This window comes from Larus michahellis, chromosome 1 (genome assembly GCF_964199755.1).
Source record: "Larus michahellis chromosome 1, bLarMic1.1, whole genome shotgun sequence".
NCBI lineage: Eukaryota > Metazoa > Chordata > Aves > Charadriiformes > Laridae > Larus > Larus michahellis.
In genome coordinates, this window is record NC_133896.1 from 221,072,962 (window position 1) to 221,092,231 (window position 19,270).

The 19,270-nt window shown below is 42.8% G+C and overlaps 1 protein-coding gene across 13 annotated transcripts in view; it reads left to right on the forward strand.

Moving 5' to 3' along the window:
- Positions 1-19,270, forward strand: part of PICALM (phosphatidylinositol binding clathrin assembly protein) — a 70,565-nt gene extending 51,295 nt beyond the window's left edge. For 2 of the 13 annotated variants that reach the window (XM_074572391.1, XM_074572396.1), the window contains 10 exons: positions 494-574; positions 3,174-3,281; positions 4,224-4,355; positions 4,445-4,475; positions 5,311-5,410; positions 6,955-6,978; positions 9,032-9,091; positions 11,608-11,712; positions 17,178-17,280; positions 18,266-19,269. In XM_074572391.1, coding sequence (XP_074428492.1) covers positions 494-574; positions 3,174-3,281; positions 4,224-4,355; positions 4,445-4,475; positions 5,311-5,410; positions 6,955-6,978; positions 9,032-9,091; positions 11,608-11,712; positions 17,178-17,270 — 734 coding nt within the window. In that variant the 3' untranslated portion in view covers positions 17,271-17,280; positions 18,266-19,269. Of the gene's footprint in view, positions 1-65; positions 150-493; positions 575-3,173; positions 3,282-4,223; positions 4,356-4,444; positions 4,476-5,310; positions 5,411-6,954; positions 6,979-9,031; positions 9,092-11,607; positions 11,713-17,177; positions 17,748-18,265 lie in introns of all 13 variants that reach the window. The other 11 variants (XM_074572393.1, XM_074572397.1, XM_074572402.1 and 8 more) reach the window with 10 other exon arrangements.

The following is a 19,270-nucleotide window of genomic DNA, read 5'->3' on the forward strand; positions in this document are numbered from 1 at the left end:
TAGTACAAACCCGGTGCTACGGTAATGTGAACGTGGATTTAAAATAACTCTTTCTGGTTCTTTAGATCATTACAATCCGTTTACTGAACTAAATCCCTTTGTGGCAATCAAATATGAATCCACTATTGGGCTGTATCCTTATACTTCAGGTATAAGAAAAATGCCTTGAAGCTTTTATGCTCGTTTCTTCTAAGAGTGTAAAACAAGGCATTTGCTTGAAAAAAATTTAATATTCTTCCTAGTGTAGCTGTAAGTTTGAAACCATGCTTTCCCCTTTTGTGTTAGAGATAATGTAAACTTGTTTCTTACTGTATGTCTGATGTGTATTGATTTCATTCCATTGGTTTTGTGTTATTAGAGTATATGTGGATTTATAGAGTGACCTGAAGTTAAATTTTTGAATAGCAGATAAACAGTATATCTTGGTTCTCTTTCTGTAACTCTCCCTCTTCTCCTTTCCTGGCTTTCTCTCTTGTGTGATATGCCTGATCAGATTCTTTTTGTGGTCCTCAAGCTTACCCTAATGCTTCTCATTTCCGCAATGAGCCTTCTTCTGTAGCTGGTCTATTCGGAGGTAGGTAACGGGATGCAGCTGCACCACAAACACGGAAATCTGAATGTGTTGTGTGCCTGGAACCACTAGGTGTGTTATTGGCTACAGAAGCGCATTATTATAGCAGCTCCAACTTTTATTCATGTGCTTGTGCTAGGTGTGTTGTCACAAATGGTGTATATTTTTTTTCAGTTTGTGCTAAACTAAGGTTTATTTAGTCTAAACATGAAATGAGTATCTCTCCATTTCAGGATCTCTTGTAGTTTACATGTTGCAACATACCACACAAAAGACTTGCATGTTCTAAGTATCTTCTCATCTTACTCTACCTCATTGCTTTTAAGATAAAGGGATTGGGATGTTCTTGCTGCTTAAGGCATTTTTGTTGATACATTACTCTTAAACAGTGCACTAAACTAGTACAAAGCTTTGCAACAGAACATGAGAAAGAGGTATCCCCTGCATTAAATCACTGGCTAATCATCTGTGCAGCTGTAATGTCTGTCTGGTAACGCCATACTGGTTCTGGAATCCCGTCCTGGCGCTTGCTAGACAGGCTGGGGACTGGCAGAGGATAATCTGTCTGAACCAGATTGAACGGGGAGTGTTATTCCTGCGCAAGGCTTAGGAATCCTTTCAATAAATGGTTTGTGAAAGAGTTAGTTCTTAAAATCACCATAAAGCCACATTTTGGCTTAGCGTCTTCGAATAGAAATTAGCTAGAGCCATTTAACAAAAGGTTAAGGACTATGTATGACTCCGTATCCAAAAGCAGGATGATTAGTTTCTGTCAAGTCTTGTTGCTTTATTCTCTTGAAGGAGCTCCATTAGAAGTGACCTTTGCACCTTTCAGAACGTTGGTGTGAGACACAATGCCTTGGGCTGGTGGCTGATAGCAGGAGTAGGATTTAATCTTTTCCAGAGGCTGACCCAAAGGAGTCCCTACTTATTGTTTTGTCTTCTGGCTCGTCTCATCTCGTTAGCTGCATAAAGCTTGAAACTTCCTAAAATGGGAGAGCAGGAAACTCAGCTTGTTTCATTAAGGCTGTTTTCTAAAGCAAAAGATGAGCTATTTTAAGTCAAGTTTTTCTGTTGGTACAGGCACAGTTTTAAGAGTTGCAGGACATCCCATCACAGGAATTCCTATCCGCAGTGCAGAGTCTCTGAAATGGCTTGTTACAACTTGATGGTATAATTGTCATAAAGATACTCATTTTGTTTCGTTGTTTAGTTACTCCCTATCGTTCCCCACATTATTGCTTCCTATGTCTTGCTCTATGCTGTTTCCTTTGATTTCTTTGTAATGAAAAGTACCTTGTTTAAATTCTTAAAGATGGATGCTTTTGAGTTATGAGTTGTATAGTCCTTTAAGGCAAATAGGAAGGAACAGGTAATCCAAATGCGTTTTTTTCTGATAAGTTTATGTTCAAGGATAGCATCCTACAGTTATTCATTTTCTAGGTGAAATGTGACTTGTTTCAGGTAAACATTGATAGAAATAAGGTGCTGTCACAGCAAGCTAAATGAAATCCAAGAAGTATTCTTGGTTATTTCTGCTCACTGCGATGCTTTTACTGATGAAGTATTTGTGATCCTTCTCTTTTATTTCTCCGTAGCATCAAAATTTATGTTAGAAACCAGAAGAGCTAGTTCTCAAGGTGGCACTGCATTTTTTTGGGGTGCTTTTCATATAAAGGAGTAATTACTTCTGTAATTGCCTGAATATCAAGATGCTGTACATGCCATGCACGCGTGTATGCATAGGCCTGTCAGCATGATTAGATATAACATTCAAAAGTATTATTTTAGAAACAAATCGATATTCACTTCCATATTACTGAACCGTCAACTTAGTACTGCCTAAAATTTTACACAATGCTTTATACTGCAATAATTTTTTATTGGAGAACGGTCACAAGCAGATTACATCTGCTTTACAGACAGATAGGAGGAGACAAATGGAGTTAAGTCCGGACAGGAATGGGAATTAAAACTTGGCTTTAACTCCCTGTATCTTGCCATAATTACTAGAAACTTAACTGCAAAACATGGTCTCCCGCAACAAAAATAATAAAGTAAACATTAGACGCTCTTACTACTAATCATTTTTTATCATCAGAGGCATTACTAGTCATCTTAGGACAATATGGATCTTGCTCCAGTTGTATAGGAGCTGCTCATAATGTAAACCGTGGTGGGAATAGCCTTCAGGCAGGTAATCCTGAAACACCTTCTTTGCCTGGGGAAGCGCAGTGATTGCTTCCTCATTAAATTGGTTGTAATTATTTAATAAAAGGAGAGCAGTTACAGGAACTGTATCTGAGTATCCAGAGATTTAGCAGTTGAGGGGCAGAGGAGTGTCTTTTATGGCCGGTCTGCCCAGTTTTTGAGACAAAACCTTTCTTTGGAGGAGTAACTTCACCTAAGCTTCAAATAAACTGCTTCCAGCTCTTTCTCTCAAATGCTTGTTGGTGTCAGGGTGTAATCTGGACTCTTGAGGTATTGCTAGTCTTTCTGCAGTACTTGAACAATCTACTTATTCATTTGGCTTGTCTTGCATAAAGAAGGTGGATTCATGGGAAATGCGGTGTAAAAACATTCAATTTCTTTTTCCCCGCAGGGTTCACTCCATCTCCTGTTGCTCAGCCGCAGCCATCAGCTGGCCTTAACGTTGACTTTGAGTCTGTGTTTGGAAACAAATCTTCTAATGTTGTCCTAGATTCTGGTGGTAAGGCACTTACTGAGATAGATGACGTATGTCCTGCAACTCTTTGTTATTCTCGAGGTATAAATCTCTTAATCTGTATTTACTGATACTGCTGTGACGGTGTTCCAGCTGAAGGAAAGCAGGCTGACTTTAAAAGGCCACTAGCAGCATTCCTCATCCAGTTTTTCTTTGATAATCAAATAAATTTTTCCTTACACGCTATTTCTGTGCGGGCTCTGATGAAGTGTTTACATTGATTTCCTTCACTTAAGTATTCTGTTCGTTAAACCTTCAGACAGTGAGCAGCCTCTGGTTTTACGTGCTGTCAGGTGAAATGAAGTTGGTATTTGCAGAGCGTGGTCAGAAGAGGTAGAGTTAAAGCCGCATCTTAACTTTATATATCTGTGCAACGCATTTTTGGCCCTTTGCCTACACGTTACTCTTTTTGATGTTAAGGTTATTTCAGAAAATAATAAATTATCAAAACATAGACAGTTAATTTGGATTGTAGCCATAGTTAGGACTCTTTCTGTTCATTTTTGCATCTGGAAAGTAAATACTTTCTGGTCTTTTGACATTGGACTCTTGATACTGGATTCTTTTGGGGCCAACCAGTGATCCGCTAAAAGGAAATACATACACTTTTTTATAAGATTGAAATACTTTAGATATTTATTCTTTATTTTGTTTTACATTTTGATTGCGTTGCAGTCACTGTGAATCCATTCTATGTAAAATTGATGTCATGTAGATTAAACTAGTAAAGTGAAATCTCCTTTCTCGAGCAAATGTCTCCTTTATCTAGAGGCATAATAAGCTTTCTCCTTCTTGTCTAGCGTAGCACCACTAGGTTGTATTTTGTATTCTAGCCATTGAGTTGAACTTGCTGTCTGTGTGACTGAATGCCACGACGTCTGTGGGAGGCCTGTGATTCTAATCACTCTTTCTGTTTATCGTTCCAAGGCTTTGATGAACTAGGTGGTCTCCTAAAACCAACAGTGGCCTCTCAAAACCAGAGTCTTCCAGTTGCCAAAGTACCGCCTAACAAATTAGTGTCAGATGATCTGGATTCGTCTTTAGCCAATCTTGTAGGCAGTAAGTATTGAACCACTACCATAAAAATACTTATTTAATCCTTTTAAATGAATAGAATTTCAGTACTGTCTTTTTCTACTTTGTGACAGATTTGGGCATTGGGAATGGAACCACTAAAAAGTGAGTACGCTTAATCAAAAGTTGAGCCTCTTGATTTTCTTGATAGTAAAATTTTATGAAAGTACAGGTTCAAACCTGTGCGTAACAACATAATATTAACCTTCAGAGCATGTTTGGGATTGTACTTTGTTTTTTTCATACAAGGTGTAGTGAGTTGTTGAGAGCTGTTGGAAGGTGACTGTAGGTAATCTCAGCACACCTTAAATGCTTTGTGTGAGCTGAGGGTGCGCAGAGCTGTACTAAAGATTGTGAACTACGACCTCTGACGTGTGGTTGACCTTTGGAGAGGTGAATTTTGAAGCAGGGTGAACATCTGCTCTAGCAGCAAAGCTGAGAATGTGATGAGCAAATTCCAGGTTTATCGGGGCCATCTATACTAATTCCAAAATTATTCAGAAATGTAGCACGCAGCTCATAGAATATCTTGAGTTGGAAGGGACCCATAAGATCATCGAATCCAACTCCCTGCTCCTCGCAGGAGCATAACTGTACATAACTTTGCATAACTGTAAAAGACTTCAGTTTGCTTTTAAATAATCTTAAACTTTTAAGTTGCTCCTAACTAAACTATCTTGCCCCAAGGAAAGTCAGCTGGACTAACTTTACGGGTGAACTTGACTGAGGTTAAATAACGCTGAGGTGGCACATGTTGAACATCTTATGCTACTTTTCCTGGCCAGAACAAGCCATTGTGAGACCTTTTATCATCTTTGCTAAATGAGCTGCTTCACTAACAAAAGAAGTCACGTTTCCAAGAGGAACTATTGCTTAACTCAGTGAGTTTTGTAAGAAAATTCAATGTTTTCTAACGATTCTTAAAAAAATTTATTTGAAGTGATGTAAACTGGACTCAGCCAGGTGAAAAGAAACTAACAGGTGGTTCCAACTGGCAACCCAAGATTGCACCTACAACCGCGTGGAACGCTCCAACGTTGGTAAGCAAATACTCTTTTTAAAATAGCGAGTTCCCCGCAACTTAGATGCGCAGGCTGATGTATAACGGAGGCATCTGAAAGTGATGGATAGCTGCAGTAAAAGGGTGGTAGAAAATTGAAGAAGTGGTCAGGTTGAGATGTCTGCTGCTTGGATTTGTTTTTCTCAGCTGAGGGGTTCTAGTAAATAGTTGGTGACGTGACATGTGCAGGTTTAGCATAAACTTCAGGAGCGTTCGACCAGCCTTTCTCATGGCAAGACAGCAGCCTTCGTGTTCTTACTCAACTGATGTAAAACGGGGAATTGCAGGGCAGGTTGGGGGCACTTTACAACCTAGAAAAGTAAGAAGTGTGAAAAAGTATGTTCTTCAGGTGCAGTGCTACGTCAGGTATGTGTAACACTTCCACTCAGCCCGCTCCGGGGGCCGAGAGATTTATCCTCTTGATTCCTTGTAGAGGTGTCTGTGATGGGGGCTTATAGCTTTCTTTACGTCGGTAACTACTGCTTTCTTGCCCCGATGGCATGCAGTTGTTTTTAACGCATGTCAGTTTTGGTGATCAACTTCATAGTGTCTATTGTAGCAGGTGGCATTGGCAAGGATGTGTGGGTAGTGTGTAGAGTGAGGGTTCTTCATTACAAGCCAAAAAAAAAAAAAAAGCCCAAAGAGGTCAAGAGTGTCTGAGTAGTTTTCACACTGCTAACAGAATGCTTTTGCCTGTGAATCCTACTCACCCTTTCACCGATGACCCGCAGAACTGTACGTGGGCAGAACAAGTAGCAAACAGCCCCCGAGGATTAATCGCATCTGACTGTAACTGGCCGGGGGAGGCTGGATCCACAGCGCGGTAGTAGAGCGGTGGGGATCTGGAAAGAGAGAGCTTCTCTCCCTGGATCCACCGCCTCTTCCCTGCTGGGTCCGGTTCCGACTCACAGCGCTTACGTAGGGAGAAATGTCTGTGGGCCCTACCTGGGGAGGGGGGGGTAGATGTTAAAGAAACCGTAACTACTCACCTGCTTTATTGACTGGTGGTTGGAGTTTATTTGTGTGCTCGAATCTGTTTAATAACTCATGTCTTGTATTTACATCTTCTTGTGATAAGTCATTACATTTAAGAGCTTTTATTATTTAGAGATGCCGTTGAGACACTGCTCTTCCTGTGAAACTGTTCTATTAACGTAAAAATCTTGAAATGGAAATAATCCATGGGGGGGAAAAAAATTCCGTTTTCCTCTGCTGGTCTATTTATTGTGGAGTTGCTGCTGCTTGCTAAATAAATATGCTTTTGAAAATAAGGCTTTCTCGTCTTTGGAAAAAAGGCATATACCAAATAAATGGACTATGCAAAACAATTACAAACCTTATAACGATGACAGTGTCGCAGGTGTATGTTGTCTCAGTAAATGACTTGAATTACAAGAATGTGTTGGGGTAAACATTTAATGTATTTGTGAACTAAAATGCTATCTGTGTATATTCCGTTGTGTAAGTATTTGCTTCTAATCCAGTGTTATTGCATTATGTAATTGTTCTCCCTGGGAAATACAGAATGGCATGCATTTTCCACAATACGTAAGTGAAACAACCCACAGCCTTTTTGCAATCGACTGGCATGCTGATATTAACCACTGCTGTTGCAGAATCTCATAACCTTCTTGCTATTTACACATTTCTCATTTCCAAAAAAAAAAAAAACCAAACCCAAAAATCTTTGGTGTGCCAAAAATTGAGCTTTTCCTAGCATACACGAACTTCATAGGTGGTCTGCAGGCTCTTGACTCGAATGATGGCATGGGGAAATACCGAGATTATTTTTCCTTGCTTTAAACTGAACCATTTGCTGCCGGAGAGCTGGGGTGTGTGTCTGTGCTGCCTCTAATGCACTTGGTGAATTTTGAATGAAGATAAAAATGTCTGTGTTTGAATAACTGCATGAAACCTCACGGGCTTCTGTCACACTTGGCACTTTATCCACGTTTATGATAGATCTTGATTATTATTTTTTTTATTTTTTTTATTTTCTTAGTGGGGAGAGACCAATATGTCATTAATACTCATGAAAAAAAGAAAATCCATGCTGACAGTTTACAAAGGGCAAGCAATAACCTGTGCTTGCTGTCTTGAGGAATGCAGCCTTTCATTTCAAAGGAAATTTTTTTTTTTTTTCCCTTTAAGGCAACGGTGATATTGGTCTTTCCCTGCATTCTGGTTTTATTGCAGGGTAACTCTGTAACTAAAGGATGGTAGGTCCATACTTGAGCACTCAAAAATTAATTCAGTCAGCATGCGTTTGTGTGTGTAGGTGTGGATACACAAGCAAAACAAACAAAAAAGTAATTTTCAGGCTAGCTTTGCCAGCTGTGTGACATATACGGACAGTACACAGTCCAGCTAATTCTCGATTAGGGAAACCTGTTCTGATGGCAACTGAAATGCCAGTGATGCTGGCTGCTGTCTATGAAAAGGCAGCTGATACCTTAGAACTGAATTCAGAAGCAGCTTTGTTCATGTCCTATTCTTGATATTACAATTGATCTGCTTTAATTAAACCAATATAATTAATATTTTGTCATTTCCCTCTTTTCTGTGGCAGTAATTTCTGTGTATCGAGAAATGCATGTGGTCTTTGTCTTGTCATGAATAGTAATCCCCACAGCAATAGCACGGAAAATAGACTGTTTTTTTCTTGAAGGAGAGACTGGTGGGAGGTGGAGTGCATAGACAGCAAGCTATCGGAATATTTATAAGCAGCAATTTAGAGTCGGGAAGAAATCCAACGTTCTTTATCCTTGTAAGGGTTAATACCAATTTAGAAAGCGGACAATGAAACTGTAGAACAAAGAATATGGTTAGGATATGAAGACCTGTCTTTACTATATTTTTCTTTCTAAGTTATCAGCTGGTTTTTTACTTACATGTTGCCAAGTTGTTTACAAAACATAGCTTCACCCCAGGCTTTGTCTGTTGACTGTAACTTCCTAAAAGTTAACTTAGGTTAAGGGTAGTAGAAACCTATCTGTAAAGTACAAAGAGGACTTTTAACCTGTTCAAATTTGCTGCACTAAGTGGCTGAGGGAGGGGGAATGGAGCCAAATTTATATCGAAGCACGGTAGGAGAATCCCCATCGGGTGCACACTCTGGCTAAAGAGAACTCCTATAATGTCAGCAGAACCAATGGGAATTTGGTCTCCAGTCCTTAACATTCTCTCTTAAGACTCCTTGTGTACCGTTACTTCTGATTTTGAAATATAAGTATATATTTCATGGGTTTAAAAAAAATGCTTCTGCTTCCTTAATATTTTCTCTCAAACTTCTCTGTGTCTCCTGCTGTGTTCTTTGAGCAGGATGCTGAGAGAATGGGAACCGCAGTTGCGTTTAGTCAGCCAGAATCCCAACAGGTTAAAAGCAAATCCATAATTATAGATTTGCCTAGAAACCTTAGCTGAGGTGTTATATTCCATCTGAAATCATTTGGATGCGCTCTTAAACAAGGCTGCAAATCCTGTTTATTCTTTGCTATATCCATAATGAGCTAAGTGCTGCAGTTGACCCTTAGCAAGTGGTGTCTTACCCGTGCGCAGCTGACCTCGTCTCCTCTCAGCTCACCCCTGTTTTTCACACCAGGCGCCACCTGTAATGGCATATCCCGCCACAACGCCGACGGGCATGATGGGCTACGGCATGGTAAGTGGAATCCTGCAGCTCAGAGAAGGCAGATGCAGTATATCGTTTCATTGCTTATAGTTTGGTAGTGGTCATTTTTCTGAACTATTTTACCGGAGACTGAGTTTCAGCTCCTGTTCATTTATTCTTCACCAATTCACTGACTCCTGGTTTTCTGAACTACTTCAGTGGGTTTTGTCTGAAGTTAAATCTGACCTTTCTTACCTCGCTTAGTTTTTTATAAACCTTTTAAAATAAAGACAGTGTCTGTTCTTGGTGGGCTTGATTGGTGTAGAAAGAAGCGTACCATAGAAATAAGTGTATTGTGTGGGTGTAGACAGCGACATTCACAACAGGAATGTTTTATGGGTGAAGGGAAACCTTCCTTAAATACTTGCTCCCAACTTCAGCAAAAGGTATCTACAATGATGGATGCTGCAAACCTGCAAGTTTGTGACACCGCTGTGTGCTGTGGTGTCATCGAGAGTTGAATCTCTTAGTGACACACCGGTACCCGAGGGCTTTTGACATCAACCTGACCTTGCTGCTTGTTGCTCTGAAAAATTGTTCAAACTCTTGTTCTTATCTCAAATTTCAAGTATTTCTGAAATGATGTGCCTTAACTCTTCGTTATTAGTATGGGGTTTATGTAGCACAGCTTTACTGGGTGAATAAAAGGAGAGAGAACTTCCTTAGAACAATTACTCTGTTTAATGGCTCGTAGATTAGTATAATAAAAATAAGCTACATGTTTCATCATATAATCACAGAATGGTTCAGGTTGGAAGGGACCTTAAAGATCATCCAGTGCCACCCCCTGCCCTGGGCAGGGACACCTCCCACCAGCCCAGGCTGCTCCAAGCCCCGTCCAACCTGCTCCTGAACCCCTCCAGGGATGGGGCAGCCCCAGCTTCTCTGGGCAACCTGTTCCAGTGTCTCACCACCCTCACAGGAAAGAATTTCTTCCTGATATCCAATCTAAATCTCCCCTCTTGCAGTTTGAGGCCGTTACCCTGTGTCCTATCATTACACCCCCTGATCCAGAGTCCCTCCCCATCCTTCCTGTAGCCCCTTTAGGGACTGGAGGGAAATCAAATTAGATTAATGGTTTATAACTTGTATATGCTCAGTACACGAACTGCAGAGTGGCCCGCTGTGTTCTTGAGGGTCTTTTGGGAGAGAATCATCTTCCCCGTTACCCACCCGTGACCTCCTGTAGCATGTTCTGTGCAAAGTCGTCGTGGTTAAACTACCGTTGGCATTGGTTCAAACTGGATCTACGCGGCTTTGCACTGACGGTACTGGATGCATTTTCTTAGTTATTTTGATTCAGCAGCTGGGGAAGGTAACTTATTTAGTGTATAGAAAGTAATCTTGCGTGTTTTGTAAAGTGGCTTTCATCATGGGGTTTAAATGCCAATGTGAAATGGAAACTGGAATTACAAGGAGCCACAGCTCTGTTGCCCTGAGTTGCTGTTGCTTGTTGAGAAGCGTGCGACGCCTGAGCAGCTGGGTGAGATGGGCCGTTTCAGAATCACCAGGAGGCTGAAAACTGGCCTGGCTCATTCAGCCTTTCTCGGGACATTTGGTGCTGGGAACCTCCAAAATATTGACCCATTTTACAACCCTTGTGTTTTAAGTTTTCCTAAGAGCAGTAGTAGGTACCGCAGTTGTGAGCGTGGTCATTTTGAAGTGTCAGTCTAGCGGCAGGCTTTTCCCTCGGGGACAGGCAATGTCCTTAGTACCTGAGCTATTCCCTGCCTGCTGCTTCCTTTGGCTTCATTGTGCCAGCAGTTATTTGTAACGTACTTTTTTTGTAGGGTGTTTTCATGAGGGTTTCTTGAACAGGTTCACCATGTGACTGCCCAAACAGCTGCTTGGCTTGCTAGGAAGAGAACCAGGACTAGCGCAGGAAAAGCTGCTCAGAACGGGGCTGGGTGCAGTGGGACCGCTGCTGCGTGTCAGCGCAAGCCCGAGGGCAGTGCCAACAGCAGCGCCGGGGCTGGGCGTCTACCTCCAATAAATAAAACCTCACTTTTAAGACCATGAATATATGTTAAACTCTTAATTTGGCTCAGCCAGAGTGTCAGTAACACTGTAGACTTGGACTGCATCGTTACTTAACATTAATTGTACGTAGAGTTCTCAGGTTTTGATTTTTCTTGCACCCTGTCAGCTCTGCGTTGGTATCTGTGTTCGGCGGCAGGGAGGGGAGCGCTGTCAGACCTCCCTCTTGGGAGCAAGAGGAGCCAGCACACATGCTTGTGCTAAAACAAGTTTATTTGAGTGTTTCTGATCTTTGCAGCAAGAGATTAAATAGGCTCAGTTGTTGAGAGTATTTTTGAAAAGGCTCTAACATTCCTTTCCAGCAACCTTTATTTGCAGAGTCATGTAGAAAGCTCTCAGGTGATTGCAGGTATCAAAGATTACCAAGACTTTTCGCCCATTTACCATTTTCCTTTCTTTAAATACTCGCACTGTATTACTGCTATGTGTGATTTGATGTTGTCTGGATATTTATATTTTATTTTTTTTAGCCATCGCAGATGGGAGGCATACCAGTAATGACACAGCCAACTCTAATATACAGTCAGCCAGTCATGAGACCACCAAACCCTTTTGGCCCTGTACCGGGAGCACAGGTGAGTGCATTCAGAATAACCAGTGCTGGGAACAAACTACAGCTGGGTCAGTTTCTCTATAATTATTAAGTGTAAGCTGTATGCACATGTGACAGCATTTCGCAGGGGACAGACAGGGTGCGTGGAGCCTTTGAAGTCTCCGCTCACAGAGAGATTTGAATTACAGAGGGGTTCGAAAAGAGCACGGTATCAAACCCGGTGAAGCTTCAGCCGCGCAGGGGGTCATCAGTGCTGACCGCTCTCCCTGGGAGGCACGCGGCACGTTCAGCTCGTTTTAACCGTCGTCTTCTCTAAAGCTCTGTATCCCTCCACGTTTTTGCAGAAGGCAGTAAGTACAGCAGAGCAAAGACACTCAACAGCTATAAATACGTATATCCGTACATCTGACAATAAATTTTTGCAGTAGAGAAACATGAAAAAAAAATGGTGAGGGAGGATGGACAACCTTGAACACCTTCATACTGTTTTCAGAAAATATTGGGATCATTAAGTCCTTGTTGCGTTCGTGACCTGTAGTCAGAGGCAGAGCCACATTTGGCTGGCAGATTGGACCTCCGGTATTAACAGTGTGGTTTTAATGACCAGTCAGATGTTGCTGTGGCAGAGTTCACACTGTACGTCGCGTCTCTGTTAGAAAAATGGAATGTCTTGGGACTGTTTTTTGATCTTATTATACAGAGCTCTGTCTCTATGGGTGACTGCTTAAAGACATGCGTGTCTAACCTCACTTAAGCGTATGCTGGTGTCAGTGTGATTTTTGGGACTAGAGTGTGGAGGGAAAAGAATTCAGCAGTGGGTTGGAAAGGAAAAGAACCTCCAAAATTGTTCCAGTGCCTGAATCTGCTCCTTTATCAGAGCACACCTTTGCTGTGTGCTGCCAGAGGGCACTATGTCCATTTTCTTCACTAAAATTGATATTTTAAATTTTTTTTAAAGGCATTATCTGGAAGGGCCTCTGTTAGACTTCTTTAGCTAGAAATGCAGTTTTCAACTGACTTTTCTTGGACTCCTGAGAGTTGCTTTGCATATTGACTGTCACTTCAGACAAGTGATTTAGTGTCTTTCACGCGGGTTTTATACTGTTTCAAGGGGAAAAAAATGTCTTTGCAAGACTTCTTAAATAGAGAACTAGTTAAAGGATCCTCAAGGATAAGAGGTTTTCTGCAGTTGCCAATGTCACTTTAAAAAAAGTAAATAAATGAATACCTGTCTAAGTCAGTTATAAACAGGTAGGTGGGTCTGAATAGCTGGGTGAGCCTTTCTGCTTCGCTTGCGCTGCAGGGCTTGGTCTGGGTCGAATCCCAGCCGCTGTCAGAACAGGAGAAAGAGGGATTAGTCACAAGTCAGGTGTGTAGAGCTGTGTTTATTGTGCTTATCTGACAACATGTTTGGCTCCCGTGAGAATTAGTTTGACAGAAAACACACCCGTTGAATCAGCAGTTGCTGTGTGACCAGGAAGGATTTCCCCGAGACACAGTCTGTGGTGTTTGCAGGCGTTGGGTTTTCAGAAGTCTGACATCAGTAATGCAACTTTAATGGAACAAAGGCTGCGGGCGAGAGCTGCCTCCCCAGGCACAGTGGAGATGGCATTTACTAACCTATAGCCGCGGAGGGGAATTACGACGTTATTGCACTAAACTTCCTGTACGTTTAGTCGTGAGGTTCTTCGGAGAGCAGATTTGTCTGGTTAGGTTTAGTAAATACTCCTGTTGTGCTAGAAATAGGAAAATAAAGAAATAAAAATGTGTGTTCTTGGTGTAAGTAGACAAATCTCAGTGACTAATGGCTATCTGAAAGGCACACGGTTCAAACTGTCTGCATCCCACAAGGATCACTGAGCGCCATAACTCTAACACAGGGTTTGTCCGTGCTGTCATCGCTGCCAAAAACCAAAATTGTTTTTCATATTTACGTTTAAAGCAGCAGATCATATCACTGACCTCTAGTCTGCTCATAGATCTTGGTTTCTGTCTGCAGGAAAGAAACGTGAAGGTACCTAAAAGCATAATGACAGATAAGAAGTTGTTGCCAAAAAATTGTATTGCTGAGTCATAGTGTGTTGGGAGCTCCCCCTGCTTTGTACACGCGCTGGTAAAATGGGTATCTCAAGGTTGTCCGGTTTCTTTAGAATTTAAACTGGAGTTCCTAACCTGATACTCTTAAGGATTTGTCTTAAATAGACTCTTCCTACCTCTAAACATACCTATTTTGCCTCTTTCCAGTGTTCTGTTTGCAACTGTATTTCTAATTGGTGCTAGCAAAAGCAAGGGTAGTTCGGTTTTTTTTAAGGGCAGAATAATTTGAAACAATTGAGAATGAGACTAGAAGAGTTGCTTCTTTGAAAGGTGCAGAAATTATAGTTAGTTTTAAAAGAAACTGGTGTATACCTTTTTTTTCTTTGAAATCCATTATCTTGCGTTAGGGTTGCTATTTCCCCTGCTTGAGAAAGAGAAAATAGTAGTTTTCATCGTGATAAAATCGTGGGCTTTTCTCACTGCAAAATATTACATCGTGCTAGCCAGAGCAGCGAGAACGGTTGGAGTCGGGTGATGGACTTTTAGCTGGCAGAGAGGAGGGACGCAGCACAGCAAAGGAATACTTCAGACAGGCGGGACTGGAACGACAGACAGGTAACCGGAATGTAACTGCCCGTGGTAAGACCTGGGTGCCGTACAGCACGGCAGCAGCGCTCCAGTGTTCACCGCACCAAACCCACGGCCGTGCTGGCTCATATAAAAGGGTGCAGTACTGCCCGATCACTGCTGTGCCTCTAAGTGTTACCAGTTGCGGTGTGATTAACCCCAAAAGGACATACCCTTAGGAGGGGAAGCTGCTGGGTAGCGGAAATTTCAAGATTTAAAATAAAATAAAGGAATTACTGTGCCTACTGCCAGCATCCGTGTGAATTGTAACACTGCTGTTGTTAACGGCACTGAATTGTACGGACAAGTAGAAGTGACTGGCTGGTGATGAGGAAGAATAGGTAAATATGCAAATAAGTTGCTGGTTTTGTGGGGTCTTTATTCGGTTTGGGGTTTTTCGTGTTGCTTTGGTTTGTTTGGGGTTGTTTTTGTTTGGAACTGGGGAAGAACGGGCTATGAAGTTCAGGACAGACTCGTGCCAGAAAGCAGACTTGACAGGTGCTCCTTTTGGCCCGCGAATCTCAAAATACACGCTAAAACGGCCTGACAGACTTGCTTAATGGGAAACCAGCGTCTAGGTAACGGTGGGAATCGGCACAACGCTCACTTGTGGATGGGTTCTTCTGTGTTACTGTGACTTCGGAGAGGTTTTGTCTTTGCTGGAAGCAGCGCGGAGTGACGGCTGGTGGAGGTGAGACAAGGCTTTGGGTCCGATCCGGCGCAGAACGTTACATTTCAGATCGCGCAAGCGCTGGGCGGTGAGGAGAGACTAAATCCGCAGCTCGAGGGGTGTTAGCGCTAGGGAAAGCCATGGCTCTAAATACTTCTCCTTAGAAACTGCTGCGGTAGGTTCTGCTTTTCAGATACATTTATAAGCGATATTCTGGATAGATGCAATGTAGGAAACTGTCTAACTATACTTTCCCCAAATTTTTGGGGGGCCTTCTTTTGAACAATTAGAGGAATGTCATTAAAAATGTGTATTTATTGTAAGGTACTGTGTCTTGTCTGCATTTGGCTGGGGCACTTAGGAAGTAGCACTATCAAGTTTTTTTTCCCCTCAGTATTTAACCTGAACAGGCTTCCTGGAAACGTCCCCTGGTTTTGGTTACGTGCCGATGTTACACAAATGAGAGCGCTCTAAACCTACCAGTCTTCCACACTGCTTTCAAACTGGGACATTACTTTGGACTTGATATCAATTGGAGGTTTGCCAGCTCGATTTAACGGGGCTTTTAACGTGTGCCTCCAAGCCATCTGACCGCGAAGAAGAGAACGTCTCCTGCAGTCACGTCGCAGCAGAGAGGCCCCGCTGGAGCGATGACTCTGTTGGGCTTTCTCCTTAGTCTGGCTCAAATCCTGGAGAGGGGGTGTGTGTGGGGGGATGTGGGGGCGGCATGTGAGCTACGGCTGTCCATAGGGAAGAACTCAGTCTAAAATGGGAACTTCTGACATCCTGAAACCGCTTCTCCAGCACTTCCCATTCTGTCTCATGACTCTTCCATAATCTGTCCATGGGGGTTGGATCCCAGTGCCCCACGGGGGGTGGGGTTTCGGGAGGGAGGGGAAGATTCCAGCCCAGGTAGAGAGTGCTCATCTCGAAGGAAACTCCTTCTCCACGCTTGGTTTCTGAGAGAGATGTTAAAATGAAAAATTTGAATTTGCAATGGCAATATTTAGACTCCGGGCACTTCTGCACGTGGTTCCCAGGAGGATGTTCCCTGTCATGCAGAGGTTGGCAGGCGTTCCGGATTTCCAAAGGAAATACGGCTTCATGCAATGTTTTTCGCAGTGGGTATGAAGTGCAAGTGCGCGCTGGTGCTCAGCGACTCCGGTGTGAGGAAACTGCTAAAGCGATGGGAGAGAGTCGTCTGGTTGGTTTGTAACAGCAAAAGCATGCGAGCTCTGCGAGGGAGGAGGGCAAATAGCATTTAGTAAAGCCCCGTTTATAAATGGGAAAGCACTAATCGAGAAGGAAAAGGGCTTAAAAAAAAAATAAAATAACTTGACAAATAGGAGATACTCCTGCAGCTGCAGCCTGCAGAGTATTGGTCCTTTCCAGCAGCAGCAGCTGGAATGCCGGTATTACCTACTTGTAAATTATGTGCTTTATATGGCTGAATTTATAGCGTGGTGCTTTAAATCCAGGGCTATAGGATGTGACTTTTGTTAGGACAGATAGTATAGACGATCGGTCTGAGTCTTCAGTTCTCCCCTAAAACCGCAGCGGTTGACAAACTCTCATCTATTTATTTTTTTTTTTCCTGCCCCCAGAACACATCCCGTGTTGTCCTCCTGGGCTCCAAACTGGCAGTTAGCCGATGTCTGCTCTCCAGCTTCTTTTTATGCGCATCCCATTTTGAGAGGAAGAGATGCTGAGAGCTGTTTCTTCTGGGGAAGGCCCCCGGAAAGCTGCCGTGCCCTGGCCAGGCCCCGGCCTCGTCTCCCCCTGCCGCTACGCAGTGCTGCCAGTAAAGCGGGGAGGGCGCCAGCCTGCTCCCCACGAGCGTCAGGCTTAACGTTTTGTATCTTCTTTTGAAGAAAACCACTGTGAAAGTGCTGAGGGTGTCTGCTTATTTGGCAAATTCCAGTGGAAGTTTCCTTTCTGGAGGGTCACGTCCAGCTTGTTTCTGCATTACACCGCCCATTGAAGAGGCTTTCTGTTTCCCATGTGACCAAACACCTTGTTTTAGTAGTTGATTTCTGCCAAGTTTGCCTCTTAACCTCCCCTTGTCCTTTCATTACACGTTCAGCTTTCATATTCTGTCATTCTGAGACCTTTTTTTCTTTTTCTTTCCCTTTCTCTGTCGTCTTTCCTACTAGCTGTCTGCAGCATCCAGCCCTTCCAGTCAGAGTCCTCACAGAGCCTCAGGAAAGGATCCCTTTGCAGAGCTCTCTCTCCAGGATTTCTTGTAGAACAACTTAGGTATTGTCCGTTATTCTGGGGAGACGCTGGTTTTGGTGATAGAAAACCAAAGCAAAGTTCTGCTTGGAGTTTTATTGGCGTGACTAGAACTGCTTCTGAAGAAAATAAAACAAGTCATGTTGAGTTGGAAGCATTGTGGAAGCGACGTGGCAGCTCGCTGTACGTAACTGCGGCAGTTTAAAGGCCCGGTCAAGTCATTTGGCTTCACTCCTTTGGAAAGAGAAGTTTTCCAGTTCCTTCCTGAACTGCAAGAGCCACGACACGCGGTGCTTTGCAGCTGGGGAGAAGGAACTGGTGCTGCCTGGTTTTTACCCCTTCATCAGGCAAACGTTTAGGGTTCGTGGCTATCGGCAAACCCCTGACTGCTGCTGGCGTCTGCTCCTGCGCTCCCCCACGGTCCTTGACCAAAGAGTTCGCTTCGTGCAGAAGGCAGCGCTCGGTTTCATGCGTGCGAGGGTTAAATCTTGGTACGGGAGTGCCCTGGAGTTCTGGTCTTCTTTTATCAGTCAGAGGCGGGTGGAAATTAAATACTAAAATGAGTGAAAACATGAAAAAAGTTCAAGAGTGTAGTACAAAGAAAGAGTAGGCTTTATTGCACACAGCACCTGCTTTTCCTTGTGCGCGTTCTCTGGTTCAGCCTGAAGAGTGACCTGGAGTTCTCTTCACGAGGTCGTTGATGGGTGCGACGCAGCCGCTGGTGACAGCGTTGCATGGATAAATGGGGGGGGGGGGGGGGGGGCGCTTTTTTTCATTGTTGGGCAGCCCATCTGAACGCAGAGAGTCGTTCCAAAGGCCGGTATGGCTGGAAAAACAATCCTTTTGGTTGTTTTCTGGCCCGGATTTCATGAAACTTTTATTTCTGTTGGAAATTTCAGATCTTGGGGTAGCTTGGGCGTTTGAAGAATGGAAATTTTCAAAGAAAACAGGTTTATATTGAAGTCCTGCTTCTGACGGATGTTAACACGGGGGTTTTTAATCTTTCCAGATTCAATTTATGTAACTGTGTTAGACAGAAGAGAAAGGAACGTCTCCAGAAAGATGTGCTCATCAGTAACATCCCCTCCCCCCCAGCCCCAGCCTCCGGAGAAAAATGAACTTCAGTCTCTCCCACTCTCCTCTTCCATTAAATGATGCAGTGAAATGATGAAGACCAAGGAAGGAACCTGGGACGACTCCATAAGAAACCATCGATATACAATACAAAGCCAAGAATTGCCATGAATTAAGACTAAGATCTATTTTTTTTTTTTTTTTTTTTGTCCTGGTGACTAACACGTCGATACTTCCAGCTTCTAATATCCATAGTCGGTAACACACGAAGAGAAGCCTTTAATCTGGAGATTGAGATTGGTGTCTGGAACGGAGACGTGTCCTTTACCGTAACTCAAAACAAGACTTTGGGCGGGGGGGGGTCAAATCCTAACTTTAATTCTGCAGTTACCTTTTCTTCAGTCCTCACAAACGTAGGCACAGCAGTAATGGAAATTAACTTTTTTTAAAAATTATATATTCAGTTTGCAGTAGACATTCCTTATGTATTATTGTTTGTATTTATTTATGATTATCAATTTAACATTAATATTGTATCAAAGAAACAAAACCTCCTTATGAAAATGAGTATGGATGTATACAGTATGTCTGATTTTTATCCGCAAAGAATGAATCTGATTCAGAATGCTTTTCAGCTGACATACAGAGCACTAAATATTTTAAAGGTCTGAATCTCATGAATTCTCGGTGTCTGTGGGAATTAGGGAAGAGCTGTAAAACGCATTAATCCTTAGAGTCAATTCTGTGCCTGGGGCTCTGCAAGGGAACAGTGAACTGACTAGAAGCAGCACTACACTTTGCGTTCAGCATTAGTGCATCGGGAAGGAACTTTATTGCTTTGTGCTTGGCATGTCATTATTTTTACATTTGACATTATAAGGCCTTTCCAAAATGAATGTGAGGAATTGCTTTCACTTTAAGACTTTCCTTCTTTTCTGTA